This window comes from Chiloscyllium plagiosum, chromosome 29 (genome assembly GCF_004010195.1).
Source record: "Chiloscyllium plagiosum isolate BGI_BamShark_2017 chromosome 29, ASM401019v2, whole genome shotgun sequence".
NCBI lineage: Eukaryota > Metazoa > Chordata > Chondrichthyes > Orectolobiformes > Hemiscylliidae > Chiloscyllium > Chiloscyllium plagiosum.
In genome coordinates, this window is record NC_057738.1 from 23,361,669 (window position 1) to 23,380,998 (window position 19,330).

The 19,330-nt window shown below is 40.8% G+C and overlaps 2 protein-coding genes across 5 annotated transcripts in view; one reads left to right on the top strand and one right to left on the bottom strand.

Moving 5' to 3' along the window:
- Positions 1 to 3,567, top strand: part of LOC122564433 (cystathionine gamma-lyase-like) — a 107,110-nt gene extending 103,543 nt beyond the window's left edge. For both annotated transcript variants that reach the window (XM_043719280.1, XM_043719281.1), the window contains one exon: positions 3,311 to 3,567. In XM_043719280.1, coding sequence (XP_043575215.1) covers positions 3,311 to 3,325 — 15 coding nt within the window. In that variant the 3' untranslated portion in view covers positions 3,326 to 3,567. The remainder of the gene's footprint in view (positions 1 to 3,310) is intronic.
- Positions 3,568 to 5,504: 1,937 nt separating this feature from the next.
- Positions 5,505 to 19,330, bottom strand: part of LOC122564434 (nucleotide-binding oligomerization domain-containing protein 1-like) — a 42,121-nt gene continuing 28,295 nt past the window's right edge. For 2 of the 3 annotated variants that reach the window (XM_043719284.1, XM_043719283.1), the window contains 3 exons: positions 14,907 to 14,990; positions 7,915 to 7,998; positions 5,505 to 6,004 (listed from right to left, as the gene is read on the bottom strand). In XM_043719284.1, coding sequence (XP_043575219.1) covers positions 5,935 to 6,004; positions 7,915 to 7,998; positions 14,907 to 14,990 — 238 coding nt within the window. In that variant the 3' untranslated portion in view covers positions 5,505 to 5,934. The remainder of the gene's footprint in view (positions 6,005 to 7,914; positions 7,999 to 14,906; positions 14,991 to 19,330) is intronic. The other variant, XM_043719285.1, reaches the window with a different exon arrangement.

Genomic DNA, 19,330 nt, shown 5'->3' on the forward strand with positions numbered 1-19,330 from the left:
GCATTTTTCTCCCTGAGGAGACTGCATCAGAAGCAGTAAATATAGTACACTACATTGACAGAAATATATGTGAGTCTCTGTTTCACTTGGAAGGAGTGTTTGATGCACTGGGAAGTGAAGAACTAAGCAGGGAAGTGTTATATTTCTTGCTAGTTTTCCATTATCCCTCACGTGCACCCATTCATTGGTGAGAAGTCTTTTCCTTGAAAAGCAGAACTTTGCCATCTTCCAAATTCTTAATTGACCTGAGCCAAGTCCTGTAGCCTTTTCCTCTTTCTGGATCATTTCACTGGAAACTGTTGGCATGACATTGGGGATCTCAATTTCTTTGCTGCCCTCACATGTTGGCCCTTTCATTCCCCTGGACTTGCTACAGTCTGATCTTGTAGGTCCAGGTCTAACATTGGCATAAACCAATGACAATGTTGTTTGTGAACTCAAATTCTCTCTGCCTGCAACTCTCTAACTCATGTCTTTGACATTGAACATCAAGCCAAACTTTTCCAGACTCATCTCAGCTTGAGGTTTTCCCTCCATTACCACCAGCAAAGTCATCCTTTAGCCCTGTATAGCCTTGCTTCAACCACCTTTCCTAGATTCATCAATAGAAATGCCCTGGTAGAACCATCGATTCAGCCTTCTTTTTCCCCTTTCCTATCTTGCCAATTTTTCTTGTGTCCCTGTGTTCAATGTCTTACCATGAACATTGGCATTTTTTTTGATGTCATCCGTCTTTTTAACAGTATCTTGGCCATGATGGATCTCTAATCCTACCGAACTTCCAATCTCCAGGTAACCTAAGGGCTGCTCAATTCTTTCTTGAACAAAGGTCCAATCAGTTCCCTCAACATTCTTCCACTCTCACATTGAACAACTTCTTATTTCATTTATTCCCCTCAGTATTTCAGTGTCATTGCCAGCTTTTCCTTTGAACTTGAAAATATCAGCAGTTTTGCTTCTAATTTACACTACTTGCTTTCACATGACCCATATCGCCTGCCTCAACTTCTGTTTGCATTTCTGGGTATAGACTGTGGATTCGTATCTATTACGAGCCCACACCAAACTTGGCCAAGCTTTCTTCCATATTGTTTTCTGTAAAGGCTCTATTCCACACATCAAATGTCTCCAAATTCATTGCATCTGTTCTGACAAATCCATATCCCACATCAATGTTCTTGATGTCTTTTTCCCTCAACCAAGGAGCCCCATCTATTGTGATACAGTGCCCCTGAGTGTATCTGCTCCATTTCCCACCCTTCAGCTCTCACCCCATTCCCTCCCTTCCAGAATGATGATAATGTTCCACTTGTCTTCATATTCCATATACAACAGCTTCCATATTCGACACCTATCTTCTAACAGTAGCACCAATATCTCTTCCTCTCACTATTCTGCGTTCTAAAGGACCTTTCCCCAACAATGTCCTGATACATTTCTCAGTCACCCACATGGATGCCCTCCTTTTCCCACAAAACCTTTCCAAACATAGACAGGATGTGTCTTTTGATCTCTTCTCACTTGATGCTACTTGCAGGAGTAGCAAACAGCATGTTCTTTAATGAAGACCCCAGCCCCTTCAAAGTCTGCCCAGCTTTCCAGGTGAACCAGCAGTTTACTTGTACTTTCAATTTAGCACACTGCTCATGTTTAGACATTTAATCCCTTGCTCCTTCCTACCTTCGACTCAGCTGGAACTATTTTTTGTTATTTCTCCTTTTCACGTCTCTGTACTCTCTACATCACTTGTAACATTGTTCATTTCTGGGGAGAGTCATTACTATCTATCTCTGTTTTTCTGACTACAAATGCTGATTGATGTTAAAGCAATTTTTGTCTTTTGTTTCAAATTTCCAGTGTCTATGGTATTTTGCTTTTGTAATCATAGTTTGGAGAACATTAAATGTCTAACTATAGTACGTAACCTTAGGTTTCTTGTTTTTAATCATGTGAAAGGACAGAGTACATGTAGAATTTGACATTTACCACAATTGCACCCAAGCTGGATATTGACTGTGCAGTACATTCTTCATTATTATTGTCTTTTAATACACTGGTAATGAAGTTTCTCTGTAATTGGGTCAATCCCAATTGCTGACAGAGACTTTATATACTTCCAAATGTAGGGGAGATGGTGGATGGTGACAACTTGTCACACTTAGTAATCTAGTGGCCCAGGCTAATGCATTGGAAACATGCGTTTAACTCCCACTGTGGTGGAATTTGAATTCACTTATAGATTTCTATTATAAAGTTAATGCCAGTAATGGTGACCATAAAACTATCATAAATGCTATCAAAACACATTTATTTCACTAATTTCCCATCTAAGCCCCTGGTGGACTAGGGAAGTCCCTGTTATTAATGGGGAAGTTAAAATTACCCACTACCATAATATTCATCTCATATGAAACATAAACAAGAACTTTCAGACTATTCCCACCAGCAGCCAGAACATCCCCCTCTCATCTCCCCATTCAACATAAAACTGGCAAAAAGATAATTTCACTCTCACAAATCACAAATGTGAAAGTGTTGTTAATCAACTTAACATCAACAGCCCTATGCATAGCCTTGATGAATTGAAATTCATTTTTACAGCTTCTGTGTGATGTATCCCTTGTGATTCAGCAGTTCAAGAAAGTTGAGGGAGAACTTTTCTTTTATATCAGACATATCATTGCCTTTTCAAGAGGAGAGTCTGTGTTGTGGAAAGTGTGGAAACCTGATGGGTGGAATTCAAACATGGTGCCCTGGGAAAGACAGGTACAGATTTCATTCAAAGATGTTGGGCAGGAAAGAGACATTTCAGGAGGTAATTTTCAAGGCTGGTGGGGGTCAAGGTTTTTTTAAGACAGGTGTGATAATAGCAGGGGGACAACACCTGGAAAGAGTGAGACATCAACAATGTCAGCTAAAAAGGGAATGACAAGGGTTGGCTATTTGTCAGCAATTTAGCGTGAATAGAGTCGAGAGAGTAGGAGATGGGTCTTACAATCAGTTAAGCTGGGAAGGCAATGACAGAGGACAGGAGAGAAAGCTGAGCTATAAGTTGTGCTTTTGAAAGATAGAGTTTTGTACACTGTGAGAATGTTAGTGTGTTGACATGATGTGGAAGTGCCGCTGTTGAACTGGGCTGAACAAAGTTAAAAATCACACAACACCAGGTTATAGTGTAACAGGTTTATTTGGAAGCACTAGCTTTCAGAGTGTTGCTCCTTCATCAGGTAGCAGATGAAGCATGTTGAATTTGTGAAACTGGTTATTGCAAAGTGAGCCTCTAATATTGTTGTTCTGTTTTGTTTTGCAGAAGCATTGCTCTTGACAGTAATCACCTTGGCAATTACCCTTCCAAATGCACTGCATTATTTGCTTCTTCCCTGCTACATGTATAGGACATCCCGCTATCTCTCCATCAGGATCTCCAGTGCTAAGTCTGAATTCCTTTGGTATCTTCCCCATCAATCCCTGAACTTCTTGATTCATCTAGTCTTTTGTTAGCCAATGAGTTAGGGAGGCACGGTGTCTCAGTGGTTAACATTGCTGCCTCTTAGCGCCAGGGACGTGGGTTCAATTCCAGCCTCAGGTGACTGTCTGTGTGAGTTTCCTCCAGGTGCTTTTGTTTCTGCCCACAGTCCAACGATGTGTGGTTTCGCCATGCTAAATTGCCCATAGAGACCGGAATGTGCAGGTTAGGTGGATTAGCCAGGAGAAACGCAGGGTCTGGGTGGGATGCTCTTCAGAGGATCAGTGTGGACTTCATGGGCCACCTTTTCAATTTATGTAAGACATACCACTAGATGAAAATTGGTGCATGAGTGGTAGATGTGCAGGTCTCATATTTAGTGCCTTCGGACAGTTTAAATCTTCACTAATCAAACCCCAAAAATGGATATTTAAACAAACGTGTCTTATTGGGACAATGCCCACTTAGTATTAATTTTAACCCTTTCACCAAAATAATGCGCTGCCATTTTTCAAGGACATATAGGAAAAAAAAATCTGGTTGTGCAGAACTTAAGAATTGCCGATGACAGACACATTTTATTGCAGCTTTTTGCAATTGTTCTGATGAGTGCAAGTGGAAAAGAATCGACAAAACGTCGTTTTTTAGAAAGACTCAAGGATGGTGACACCTAGGCTAATGAAAACATGCCACCCCATAACTTGTAACAGCAAAAAAATCTGCTTTTTCCAAAAGTCAAAATGATGACTTGTGCAGTTTTAAAACTATTTTATCACAATAAAATATATTTGCTTCTCTCTGACCCTGCAGATTTTGTATGTCTTGATTGCATTAATGACAATGGTGATGAAATTCAGGAAAAATAAAGGACATGGGGATTGTAATGTATGATTAACATGCACTTGTTATTCCCTCCCTTCCTGTTAACAGCTCTACATGTGTCCTTCCACTTTCTCTTGCTCAATAAGCATTCTGACCCAATGACGAGCAAAACCCCTTCAACCAATCCCCCCAAAAGGCCATTTCATATCAATGAAGAAAAGGGAAGAAAGATTGAAGAACAGCACACAAAGCATAAAGGCAAAAAAGGAGAAGCCAGTGTTCTGAAGAGGGGTCACTGGACCCAAAACAGGAACTCTGATTTCTCTGCACAGATGTTGCCAGACCTGCTGAGTTTTTCCAGCATGTTCTGTTTCTTTTGTTGTTGTTAATGAGGAGACAGAGATGGGCAAAAGTAGGAAGAAGGCAGAAGATGACAGGTTTACGCAGCCTGAAAACAACAACATGGTGAAAAGGAGTTGTAGTATTCTATAGCTTTACTTGAACAACACCAGCTTATCTACTCCATTTAAAACAAAGGTTTGACCACAATAATCGGTCAATTTGATGATGAATTTAGTTAAAAAGCACTTATAAATTTCATGACTCAAAAATTAGCTGATGCAACTCGTGGATTATATTTCATCCTCATCAATTAATTAAAATGCTACTTAATGTATATAAGTAACAATAAATAATCAATATTGTTTTTGGTTAGAGCACGGGAACTGGATTAATCTTGGACATAGTCACTGTGTGACAGAACTGGAGAATAAGACACCTTTTTAGACAGTCGGAAAGCTCTGCAAATCTAAATATATATACATTTATGTTTGTATTTTACCGACTTTAAACAGAGATACATAGAATCATAGAGTACAGAAGAGACCATTCAGCCCATTGAGTCTGACACACTAAATCTACACTAGTCCTATTTCCCAGCATACAGGCCCATTGGTGAAAGTGAGGACTGCAGATGCTGGAGATTAGAGTAGAGAATGTAGTGCTGGAAAAGCACAGCAGGTTAGGCAGCATCTGAGGAGCAGGAAAATCGATGTTTCGGGCAAAAGCCCTTCATACGGGTCCATAGCTTTGAGGCTTTCTGTTTATGAAGGCTTAACTTTTTATAAAATCAGAGTTACTGTTCTGAGAAGTTAATTGTGTAAGTGTTAGTCAACAAAAATAACTGACTAGAAAAAAAAATGCAAGCTTTCTCTGAGGCTTTTTTTTATCAATCATAGTTTACAGAAAGAGAAGTTCTTCATTATAGTAGTCTGCTGGTGGTTAGGTTGTAATACATGATGAGAAGTTTACATAGGCAGATTGCATTGTAAATTTCAACCCACTAAAACATTGCTACAGAATGTGACAGGACTGTAACAACGAGTATAAGATTCTGTAGTCAGGTTGTATGTAAGATTTTTATAGACTACACAACATATCTTTCAATTTATGAAGTATGATCTTGTTGTCCACATATACACATCACTTACATTTCACAAGTTAACAGAAATGTATTTAATCTTTTGAGTAATTTGGTGTACATTGTACCACACTGAAGAGTATTTGTTCTCTTCAGGAAGTATTGCGGGTGTGGAAGCTCCTTGGCACAGATTATCAATTCTACATCCCACTGCAATCGATGCTATTCAGAACACAATGCGTTGCTCTCCAATAAGGGCTTTGGTTTCTTCAATGGATATTTTATTGCTCTTCAGGCTGGTTTAGGAAAGACACAAGAAATAAAACACTATGAAAATGATTTCTCGTGAACCTCTTTCAACCAACATTATTTGTAAACCCTTTCATATCTAGCCAGGAAGTGGTGGACGCAGGTACAGTTACAACATTTAAAAGACTTTTGCATAAGTATATGACTAGGAAAGGTTTGGAGGGAAATGGGCCCAGTTTAGTTTGGGAACATGGTCAGCGTGAACTAGTTGGACTGAAGGGTTTTCATGCTATATAACTCTGACTCTATGGTCTACAGCCAATATGGAGCAAAGGTCCTGTTTCCTCAACTTTGACTGACCACACTGGTGCCTGATCATTAAGCAGTGGAATCTGAAAGCAGCCCCTCCTTCCAGGTTTCCCTCCCTCACTAACTGAGTGAAAACAATGAAAGGGATTGTGTTACTCCACATGCATTTATGTTGCTGATCTGACTTTGGGTGCAATGTGGCAATTCTGGGTTTGAAAATGTAATAGTTAAACGACTGTTGCTACTTACAGCTAATTACAGAAACAGCTGGCTATATAGAATAGTGAGATAGAAAGAGCGAGTGAGTGTGAAGACACGAATGTATAGAATAAGTGAGAGGAAAATTAAAGCAAACTAGAAAGAGGGCGTTAGCAATGAGAAGTTAGTGAAATCAAATTGAGTATAATAATTTGTGTGACACAATTTACTGGGAATGCACTTGCCAATTGCCAGCCATGACAGAAAATTGAAGCTCTCGTTAAATCTGAACCATGCAGTACAACAGGTAGAATATATTTTAGAAAAGTTATTGAGAAAACTTCCAAGACATGTTTTAATTTGAGGGAAATAAAGAAATGTGTGGAGCCTTAGGAAGAAGGTGGGTATTTTAGAAGAAACAATTTTTTTATCTAATCTCTGACAGCACTTCATGAATGGGTATCAATGGACAGCAGCTTGAACAAGCAGCTTTCCTCAAAGGTGATGATTATTTAAACAAAAAGTGACACCCTACATTTACACAGTTGTACTGAAAGCACCCCAACAGATTTCCCAATCTAATGATCCAGTTACAAAGACTATAGCCTGCAAAAGCAACACATAGACTATCAAACTCCCCAATCAGGGTCTGCTGTGTGTCAAAGTAAGTTGATGTCAATGTTTGTCATCAATTGTGTTGTACCAGAGGTCACTTTGTAGTGATGTAAAATCCAAATTTTGCCCACATTGCAGGCATTTCAAAGAGTCTTAACAGTTGTTTGGCAGTACAGAACTTGAAGATTGCTGAAAAAAGATATATGTATTCCAAGATATTTATAAATGTTAGTTTTGCCCCTGGAATTGGTATTCTTGCAAGTTGTCCTGATGAGTACCAGATGAAAAGTTTCAACAAATGTGTCTTTTATCAGCAAATTTCAAGTCTATTCGTTCATTATTGTAAGTAAAGCTGGCAACATGTCACCTGCTTTGCTTTTCCAGGGACATCAGAAATCTAAGAGAATGGACCCAGATCCAATCATGATTTAAATGGAGAGGAGCTTTCTGATGTCACAGAGGAAGACATTCTCCACCGAATGTCCACTCTTGGGTTATCTCTGACTAATCAATTCAAATAGCAGCAATAGCAGAACAATAGCAGCTTAAAGAAACCAAGAAATGAACAAATATCTAAATTTGGAATGTTTGGGATTATGAACAGTTCAGTCGACTAGCCTTCCACTTTAAACACTTCTTCTTTTTCTCTTTCCCCCAAGGTGGAGGTTTTAAAATCGACAAAAAAATGGGTTTTCTGTTATTGTGGAAAACCAAAACATGTTTTAGATAACTTTCAGTTCCTGAGAATGAATTTAGCTATGTGAGAAGTTAGTTGAGCAGCAGAAGCAGAGATGCCCAGTTAATATGGAACATAGCTTCTCAGGTCTGTTCTTACCAAATCTCTTGGATTGTACTGTTTATTTTCAGTGCATCAATGAGATGTTTTACTCCAGTCAATGTAATGTTATTCTCAATCAACCTGAAAAAGAAAAATATCTTAATTGTATCCTTGTTTTCTTCCTTTAATGGCCTGGCTCCCTTCTGGTGATCTTTACCCACCCGCATGTTCCAGGATCCATCATATATGAACACTGTCACAGTCAGGCTGAATGTATATTAGGTAATCTCAATTAATTCCACATCCGAGGCCCTCTGTTTAAATGGGACTAAATCTATTTATTACTTATTTTTAACTGTGTAACTTCTATAGCCCTACTATTATCTTCATTTGCATCTTTTATCGCTCACTAACCAACATTTCTCCATGTGTGAGCCCTTATTGTCCTTCCTCGTTACTACACCGTCTCCCATTTGGAAGCTTTGTATGTCACTTCACCCACTGACCACCCTCTTTAGAAGGTGCCTCTGAGCCAGATCAGGTTTCAAGTCCCACTCCAGGACATTGATGGTCAAGGAGGATGTTTCATAATACGGCCAAACAGGTTGGGTATCATCTTGTGAATCCTTCCAAAATATGCCAGTGACAGGTGGTCAAAGTGGGAATGATTCTTCCCATGAGATGGGAAGAAATTGGAGACCCAACTGTTGCTATGCATGATCTCTGGCTACTACATACAAGTAAAAGTAGGGATGGGGTGGGTCTTTGCAGGAGGGCTAGTGTGGATAAGACTAGTGACAACAGCTTGGGGTTTGATGTCCATTCTGACCAGCCTGGATTCAGGAACTACCTCCTTGACCTATTAATATGGAGATTGTGATGTCATAGTTATATATCCAACTATCTCTAGCCTGTGTAGCCTGCTTCCTGACATCTCCCTTCTGCAACTCATTATCTTTGGTTCTCAATTCATGATCATTCCAGCACCCGAAGTAATATTGGTTTAGGTGACTTTTAGTGAAAAGATAATCAAACATATTCAGATTGAAACTGAAATTGCTGAAGGAAACCATTTTAAAAATGTGGCTTCTTGATAGTAAAAATGTTACAATTCAAGTTAAGAAACCATGGACCAAGGTCATAGTGTACCAATAATAACTGGTACAATACAAATAACAATAACAATATAATTAAGAGACTAGCCAGGAAGTAGATAAAATGCCACTGAAACATGAAGTTCCATTGTACACATACTTGAATATTTAATAATAATTATTTTTTCTTTTAAGACCATAGCACCAGATGATATAGAAGTTAGACCATTCAGCCCATTGAGTCAGCTCTGCCATTATTAATGGCTGACATGTTTCTCAACCCCGTTCTCCTGCCTTCTCCCCATAACCTTTGATCCCCTTTCTAATCAAGAACCTATCTATTGCTGTCTTAAATAAACTCAGTGACTTAGCTTCCACAGCCTTCTGCGGTAATGAGTTCCATAGCTTCACACATGTCTGACTGAAGAAATTCCTCTTCATCTCATTTCTAAAGGGTTGTCCATTCACTCTGAGGCAGTGTCCTCTAGTCCATGTCTCTCATATTAGTGGAAATAGCTTCTCTACATCTACTCTATCCAGGCCTCTCGGTATTCTGTAGATTTCAATCAGATCACCCTTCATCCTTTTAAAGTCCATCACTAACAGATCCAGAGCCTTCAGTTGCTCCTCATACAACTAGACCTTCATCTCCGATCATTCTAGTAAAACTTCTCCCGACCCCCTCCAGTGGCAGTATATCTTTCTTTAGCAATGGGACCCAAAACTGCCCAAATGCATTCTCACCACAGCCTTACACAGCCTCAGCAGTATATCTCTGCTCTTGTACTCTAGCCCTCTCAAAACGAATGCTAACATTATATTTACATTCCTAACTGCCAATTGATCCTGCATGTTAATCTTAAGTGAATCTAGAATAATGGCTCCCAAGTCCCTTTGTGCTTCACATTTCTGAAGTTTTTCGCCATTATAAAAATAGTCTGTGCCTCTATTCTTCCTACCAAAATGCATAACTTCACACTTCTCACATTATATTCCATCTGCCACTTCTCCTAGCCTGTCCAATTCCTTCTTCAGCCTCCCCGCTTCCTCAACATTATCTGACCCTCCATCTATCTTTGTGATAGCTGCAAACTTGACAGCAATGCCATCAATTCCATCAACCAGATAGTAAATATGTAATGTGAATAACTGTGGTCCCAACACTGACCCCTAGCTACTGGCTGCCATCCTGGAAAAGATTCCTTTGTCCCTACTTTCTGCCTTCTGCCAATCCTCTACTCATACTAGTACCTGCACCTAACACCATAGGCTCTTATTTAGCAAGTTTGGTACCTTGTCAAAGGCCTTCAGGAAATCTAAATAGACCACGTCCACTGGCTCTAACTTACTCATTGTGTCTTCAAAGAATTCTACCAGATTTATCAGGCCTGACCTCCCCTTGACTAAGCTGTGCTAACTCAGATCTATTTTACGATGCACTTCTAACTACCCCACAATCTTAATAATGGACTCTAAAGTCCTGCCAATGACTGAGGTCAGGCTAACTGGCCAATAGTTTCCTAGCTTCTGCCTTCTTCCTTTCTTGAACAGGGTTGTTACATTAGTCATTTTTCAATCCTCCCCGATTCCAATGATTCCTCAAAGATCACCAAAAATGTGTCTGCAATTTCCTCAGCTATCTTCTTCAGAACTCTAGAGTGTAGGCCATCCAGACCCAGGTAATTCCCAGGTGGGAAAAGGGCAGGACAGTGGCTCAGTGGTTAGCACTGCTGCCTCACAGCACCAGGGATTCGGGTTCAATTCCAGCCTTGGGTGACTGTCTGTGTGGAGTTTGCACGTTCTCACCGTGTCTGCATAGGTTTCTGCCAGGTGCTCCGGTTTCCTCCCACAGTCCAAAGATGTGCAGGTCAGGTGGTTTGGTCATGCTATATTATCCATGGTCTCTAGGGATGTGTAGGCTAGATGGTTAGCCATGGTAAATGTGGGGTTACACGGATAGGATGGGGCGGTAGGTCTGGTTGGGATGCTGTTCCGAGCGTCGGTATAGACTTGATGATCCAAATGGCCTGCTTCCACACTGTGGGTATTCTAGTGATTATATCTGATTCCAGCGTCTCCCCTCTCAGACTGCAGGGTGAATTGTATCATATTGTGGTCACTTCTCCCAGGAGTTCCTTCTCCTTTTGCTCCCTAATCAAGTCAGCCTAATTATACATCACCAAATCCAGAATTGCCTGTTCCCTAGTGGGTTCTAAAGAACATCTTGTAGACATTACATAATTCCTTTTCTTGAGATTCGTCACCATCCTGACTTTCCCCGTCCACCTGCGTATGGAAGTCCCCCATGATTAATCTGAAAGTGCATTTCTTTTCTATCACTGCATTTATTCTTTTCCCAATAGCCTGCCTGCTGCTAGGAGGTCTGTACATAACACCCATCAGGGTCATTTTTTCCTTTGTGGTTTCTCAACACTACCCTCACAGGTTCTATGCCTTTTGACTCTATATCCCTCCCTACTATTGATTTAATTTAATATCTTGCTAACAAGGCAACCTATCCCCCTTTCCCCATCTGCCTGTCCTTTTGATAGGGTGTGTATCCTTGGATAATTAGTTCCCAGCCCTGATCCTCTTGCAGCCATGCCTCTGAGATACCCACAACATTGTAGCTGCCAACTTTAATCCACACTACACACTCATTTACCCTGTTTCATATACTGCATGCACTTAAGTACAACACCCTCAGTCTCATAGTTGTCCCCTTATCTACTGGGCCTGAAGTTAGATTCCTGACTCTTTCCATACTTCTATTACTTGTTCTGGAAATTTTAATAACCTTTGCTGAGCCCTCCCCACAACTTTAACTGTTTCCAGACTTTTCTATGCAGTTGGACCCAACCCCCTACTATTTAGTTTAAACCCTATCCATTGCCCTAGCTACATGATTCGCCAGGGTTCTGAATCAAGTGGAACCCATCCAATCAGAACAGCTCCCTGCTTCCCCAGTACTGATGCCAATGTTGCATGAATTCAAACCCATTTCTCCCACAGCAATCGTGGAAACAAGTCATTTGGCCCAACAAGGAGAAAGTGAGGACTGTAGATGCTGGAGACCAGAGCTGAAAATGTGTTGCTGGAAAAGTTCAGCAGGTCAGGCAGCATCCAAGGAGCAGGAGAATCGACGGTTTGGGCATGAGCCCTTCTTCAGGAAGAAGAAGGGCTTATGCCCGAAACGTCGATTCTCCTGCTCCTTGGATGCTGCCTGACCTGCTGCGCTTTTCCAGCAACACATTTTCAGATTTGGCCCAACAAGTCCACACCGACCCTCCAAACAGTATCCCACCCAGACCCATTCCCCTACCCTATTACTCTACATTTCCCCTGACTAATGCAGCTAACCTACACATCCCTGGATGCTATGGGCAATTTAGCATGGCCAATTCACCTAATCTGCATATCTTTGCACTGTAGGAGGAAACTCATGCAGACACTGGGAGAATGTACAAACTCCACACAGAGTGTCGCCCGAAGCTGGAATCGAACTGGGTCTCTGATGCTGTGGGGCAGCAGTGCTAACCACTGAGATGGAGTTCAGCAGCTCCCACATCAGACAGGCATAACACATCGCCTAGCCCTGCATCTCTATTTTAATTACAAGGACTGATTTTGAATTCACAATATTCATATTTTTATTTGTTTTATTAGAAACTGATTAATGTTAATAATTAATCTAATACTTTCTTACATATGTTAAGTTGAAGATCAAAAGTTAGACTTCATGAACATTAAATGGTTGTAGAGCTTTATTTAAATAAGTTTATAATAACAATACCTAGAAGCACCTGTATAGAAATTATGTGTAAACATTTTTAAAATCTGTTAAAATCAGATTAACAAAAGGGATAGAACAGCCTATAGTGTAGGAACCAGCTCTGATGATGAGTCATCTAGATGAGAAACATTAACTTCCTCTCTCTCTGTCTGACCTGCTGCGATCTCCAGCATTTATATTTTTCAGAACAATCTGTATTGTTCTGTTATCAAAGATAATTACACACAAAAGTAAAGGGCAATTAAACTAAAATGTATGTCAGCCAATCAAACTATAAGAAAAAGTGAATTACAGATACATGCTCTGTGTACTAAAACTAAGAAGGTTTAAGACATGCATGAATAATTCTTATATATTCGAACTTAACAATAACATAAATTCTATACTTCAAGACTATATCTCCACTTAAACATTTCTTGGAATTTGCTATCTGAATATTTGTGTCTAACCTGAACATTAAAATAATTATTAAAAATTGTTATTGTATTGCCCATAGTCTTACCAGATCATAGGGGCTGCTCTCTCATTAGACAGAAGTGTCTGTGGTGATTTAATCTGAGGGCCACCAGACCTCAGGTGAGGAAAGAGATTGAGAAGGAGAGTCCTTCATGGTAACCTTAAACCAGTGATGGGAATTGAACCCACACTGTTGGCCTCACACTGCTTTGTAAACCAACAATCCAGCCAACTGAGTTAAACTGATGCCCAACTGTTAAAAATAATTTCTGCTCAAATGCATTATTTCTTTACAGAAGACCAACATATTATTTCTCTGTGTCTGTGCCCAAAGATGCTGCCGAATAATTCTCATTGAGTATTTCAAGCATGTTTTATATTCCTCCAGAACTTTGTCTCTGGCTTCGGTATGTATTTACTGTATATACCCATTTTGTTCCTTGAATACACTATACCACATATTTCAATGGGAACTAAACAGACAACTTAGTTTCAGAGAACAAATCCATTAAACTGTATAGCTAATGGTATTTCAATTATTGGAAATATCAGATTTAATTTTAACCAATTCCTTAATCTCTGTGAAGTTGTTCAAAGATAAACAGTGAAACTGCATTATGATTGGTGAGCGAGAATTAACATGTTGTAAAATTCTCATGTAATATGTGCATTGCTAGCAGAATGAGCATCTATTGACTGTCTCTCACTGCCTTCTTGAGTGAAACAGTCTCACAAGTCACTCATTTGTAGAGTACAGTTTAGAACTCAATCACACCATTGTCTGCAGTGTTGTATTGACCAGATCAAGTGGGTGTAACAGATTCCTTGCCCTGAAGGAAGCATTAAATTTTTTGACTGTAGGAATACCACCTCCAGGTGGTGCAAGGAGACTGCAGGTCACCAATGCAAGCAGTCGCTCACCCACCAACCCATCTTAATCACTTATCCATGTCTGTTACTCACAGACTGATTCACCCACTCACCATTCACTAACTTATTGTCTCATGGAAAGATTTGGATCCTTAAATCTAGTACTACAGAAAGAGAGCATGCCCTTCTATTGTCAACTTCTAGGTGTATCCAATGAATTTGTCCAGGGATGGCTGCACCAATCCTTTGGGATTTGAAGGTATGGATGAAAAGAGTTGAGTGGCAGAAATCTTCATGGACAGTGTCAATGAGCTCAGCATTGATGCTGACTGAAGGTCTGGGCTAATCAATCACAATAACCATAATCTAATTGACCAATTGCTAAAAATGAGCTAAAAATAGTGCTACTCAGCTAACAGTTGGTGTTAAAGTCAAGTTAAAGGTGCTGATTATAACGTATTAAGAAATCTGAATATTTCAGGCAAAAACATGTGTTAAGGCTTTAGATACCTCAATGAAGTACACTGAGTGCAATAGCAAGCCGAAACAAATGGTGTCTTATTACAATTCAATTACCTTTTATAATTTGCACACCTAATTCACTCTAATCCCCATTAGTGGTGGCAAGTTACAGTTTGTACTGAGCACTCCATTTCCAACAATTTAATCATGATCTTATTGCTGTGAAACATTTTGGAGTGCCCTAAGGCCCCAAAGGTGCCACACAAATGCAAGACTTTTCTTGCTTTATCAAAAAAAGTCTTTCCCTGTCACCGTGAGGCCTTTATGAAATTATGTAACGAGACAAACATATTGAACATTTCTGAATCACGTACCATAAGGTTTGTAGGCTCCTATTTACTTTCAGCACATCTCCGAACCACTTCATTGCTTCATCGTCCAGTTTGTTTGCTGTGAGCCTAATTTATAAAAGTTACATTTCCAGAATATTACCAAATTCAGCTGTGGCTAATTGAGGTTTGGTGATGAGAGTATTTAATGTGATGAAGGGCTTATGCTCAAAACATTGATTCTCCTGCTCCTTGGATGCTGCCTGACCTGCTGTGCTTTTCCAGCACCACACTTTTCAACCATTGCTGAGATAGCCATAGGTGAGGTTCTGGAAGACTGGAGGTTGGCTAATGTGGTGCCATTATTTAAGAAAGGCTGTAAGGAAAAGCAAAGATACTATAGATCGGTAAACCTTGCATCAGTGGTGGATAGGTTATTGGAGAGGATTCTGAGTGACAAGATTCATATGCATTTGAAAAGTCAAGGACTGATTAGGGATAGTCAACATGGCTTTGTGCGTGGGGAATTGTGTCTTACTAACTTGATTGAGTTATTTTGAACAGGTGGCAAAGAAGATTAAGGAAGGCAGAGCGGTGGACATTGTCTATATGGATTTCAGCAAAGCGTTCAACAAGATCCCGCACAATAGAATGGTTAGTATGGTTAGATCACATGGGATCCGGGGAGCTAGCCAATTGTATACAAAATTGACTTGAAGTTAGGAGACAAAGAGTGCTGGTGGAGGGTTGTTTTTCAGACTAGAGGCCTATGACCAATGGTGTGCTACAAGGATTTGCTGGGTTCTCTGCATTTTTGTCATTTATATAAACATTTTGGATGTAAATATAGAAGTATGGCTAGCCAAGTTTGCAGATGACACCAGCAGAGGTGGTGTAGTGGACAGCAAAGAAGATTACCTCAGAATACAATGGGGTCTTGATCAGATGGGATAATGGGCCAAGGAATGGCAGATGGAATTTAATTTAGATAAATGTGAGGTGTTGCATTTTAGTCAAGCAAACAACGGCAGAATTTGTACAGTTAATGGTAGGGCCCAGTGGAAAATTGCCAAACAAAGAGACCTAGGGATGCAAATGCATTATCCCTTCAAAGTGCAGTCGCAGATAGACATGGTTGTGAAGAGGGTGTTTGTTCCACGTGCACTCATTGGTCAGAACATTGAGTATAAGAGTTGGGATGTCATGTTGTGGCTGTGCAGGACATTGGTGAGGCCGCTATTGGAATACTGCATATAATTCTGGTAGCCATTCAAAAGGAAGGATTTCGTTGAAATTGAGAAAGTGCAGGAATGTTGCTGGGTTTGAGCTATAGGGAGGGGCTGGAGGTATTCTCCCTGGAGCTTCGGAGGCTGGAGGATGACCTTGTAGAGGTTTGTAAAATCATGAGGGGCATGGATAGGATGAATAGCCAAGATCATTTTCTCAGGGTGGGGGAGAGTCCAAACCTACATGGCAGAGGTTTAAGGTGAGAGGGGAAAGATTTAAATGCAGAGGGTGGTGCCGTGTATGGAACGAACTGTCAAAGGAAGTGGTGGAGGCTGGTACAATTACAATATTTAAAAGGCATCAGGATGGGTATATGAATAGGAAGGGTTTAGAGGGATATGGGCCAAGTGCTGGCAAATGGAACGAGGTCAGATTGGAATGGCAGGTCAGTGCAGACGAATTGGACTGAAGGGTCTGTTTCCGTGCTGAATGACTCTGTAAGCAGTGTTTACACTGTGATCTTTTATTTTTGTTTCCTCTTTAAGTGCCAGTTGATAAAGCAGTGACTGTGATTTTTTTATTCCAGCTATTGACATTCACTACTTTTGGCACCATGTTTCAAATGTAAAACAAGCTTTATTGAAGTTAAGTTTAAGATGTCTGCCTCATGGTGGAGGTCACATGACTACACCAGGCTAGGACAGACGTTTGTACAGTTTCTACACCGTGCCGCCCACTAACTGTACAGTTTGTACAGTTTGTACAGTTAGTGGGCGGCACGGTGGCACAATGGTTAGCACTGCTGCCTCACAGCGCCAGAGACCCGGGTTCAATTCCCGACTCAGGCGACTGACTGTGTGGAGTTTGCACATTCTCCGCGTGTCTGCGTGGGTTTCCTCCGGGTGCTCTGGTTTCCTCCCACAGTTACAAAGATGTGCGGGTCAGGTGAATTGGCCATGCTAAATTGCCCGTAGTGTTAGGTTAAAGGGGTAAATGTAAGGGTATGGGTGGGTTGCGCTTCGGCGGGTCGGTGTGGACTTGTTGGGCCGAAGGGCCTGTTTCCACGCTGTAAGTAATCTAATCTAATCTAATCTAATCTCAATCCAAACAAGGAGCTGAGTCACCACACAATTTCCACTCTGAATTTACCCCTTACCTAACAAAAATTAATTGACCCGAGCCATGAAAATTTTAATTGGTCAGCTGCAACACAACCTTGAGAAGGACAAGTATTCCAAATTCCTACTTCCCTTTCTGTGAAAAAAACGATTCTTGATTTCACTCGTGAATAGCCCAACCATTGTACTGCTATATATACCAGAATAGGACATAACACTGCAATTTTAGAGGCCGAGGATATGGAGCTTAAAGGTATAATGACTTGCTTTATTCACTGATCCTCAAGTTAGCCACTTTGGTTTATGTATCTTCCTTCACTTTTCCAAGGAGAAAGTAGGCCAGAGATGCAAGCATTGCCTATCAGTTGTGTATGTCATGAAGACAAATGGTATAGTGAGAAGATTCGAATACAAGAGCAGGGATGTTTTGCTGCAATTGTGCAGGACCTTGGTGAGATCACACTTTGGAATATAGTGAGCAGTTCTGGTCTCTGTATCGGAGAAAGGATGTTCTGGCTATGGAACGAATGCAACAATCTTTTCTCTGACTGATTCCTGGGATGACAGGACTGACATATGAAGAGACACTGGATCAGTTAGGCCTACATACACTGGGGTTTAGAAGAATGAGGGAGAATATCACAGAAACCTATAATATTTGAATAGAACGTGGCTGCAGAGCTGATGTAGGAGGCAGGACTTCAGAGATGTGGATCATTGGGATACCTTTTAGGGAAGGTGAGATCTGCACAAGGAGGACGGGTTGCACCTGAACTGGAGGGGCACCAATATCCAGGGCAGGAGGATTGCTAGAGCTCTTTGAGAGGGTTTAAACTAGTTTGGTAGGGGAATGTGAACTGGAGCTACAGATCAGAGGATGGGGTAGCTGGTGAATAGGCAATGCAGCGTGCAGAGAGTCTGTGAGGAAGGATAGACAGTTGATGGGACAAAGTTGCAGTCAGTGTGATGGGTTGAAGTGTGTCTATTTTAAGAAGTGTCAGGAATAAGGATGATGAACTTAAAGCATGGATCAGTAATTGGAGGTATGACGTTGTGGCCTTTATAGAGACTTGGATATCACATTGGCAGGAATGATTGGTGGATGTTCCGGGGATAGATGTTTCAATAGCAATATGGAGGGTGGTAAAAGAAGTGGGAGAGTGGCATTGCTAATCAGGAATAGTACCACAGCTTCAGAAAGGGACGTCATCGAGAAGGGTATGTCTACTGAGTCATGATTGATGGAAGTCAAAAACAGGAAAGGAGCAGGAGGAGTTTTCTATAGACCTCCCAATAGCAATAGAGACACTGAGAAGCAGATTAGGAGGCAGATTTTGGAAAGGTGCAGAAGTAAGAGGGTTGTTGTCATGAGTGACTTCAACTTTCCTAATATTGATTAGAACCTCCTTAGTGCAAATAGTTTGGATGGAGCAGATTTTATTAGGTGTGTCCAGGATGGATTCCTGACTCAATATGTAGATAGGCTGAATAGAGGGAGGCCATATTAGATTTGGTGCTCGGCAACAAACTAGATCTGGTGTCAGATCTCTCAGTGAGAAAGCATTTCATTGAGACTGAACATAACTCTCTGACCATTACTATACTCATGGAGTGCAATAGGAGCAGACAGTGTGGGAAAGTATTTAATTGGGGGAGGGGGAATGACAATACTATTAGGCAGGAACTGTGGAGCATAATTGGGAACAGATGTTCTCAAGGAAATGCACAACAGAAATGTGGAGGTGGTTTGGGGAGCACTTGCTGTGAGTGCTTAATAGGTTTGTCCCACTGAAGCAAGGAACGGTTGGGAGGGTGAAGGAACCTTGGATGAAAAGACATGCAGAACATCTAGTTAAGAGGAAATAGGAAGCTTACTTAAAATTGAGGAAGCAAGGATCAGACGGGGCTCTAGAGGGTTACAAGGTAGCCAGGAAGGAACTGAAGAATGGATTTAGGAGAGCTATAAGGGGGCATGAAAAAGCCCTGGCAGGTAGGATTAAGGAAAATCCCAAGGCATTCTACACTTATGTGAGGAACAAGAGGATGGCCAGAGTGAGGGTAGGGCTGATAAGGGATACTGGAATGAACTTGTGCCTTGAGTCAGAGGAGGTAGGGGAGGTCCTT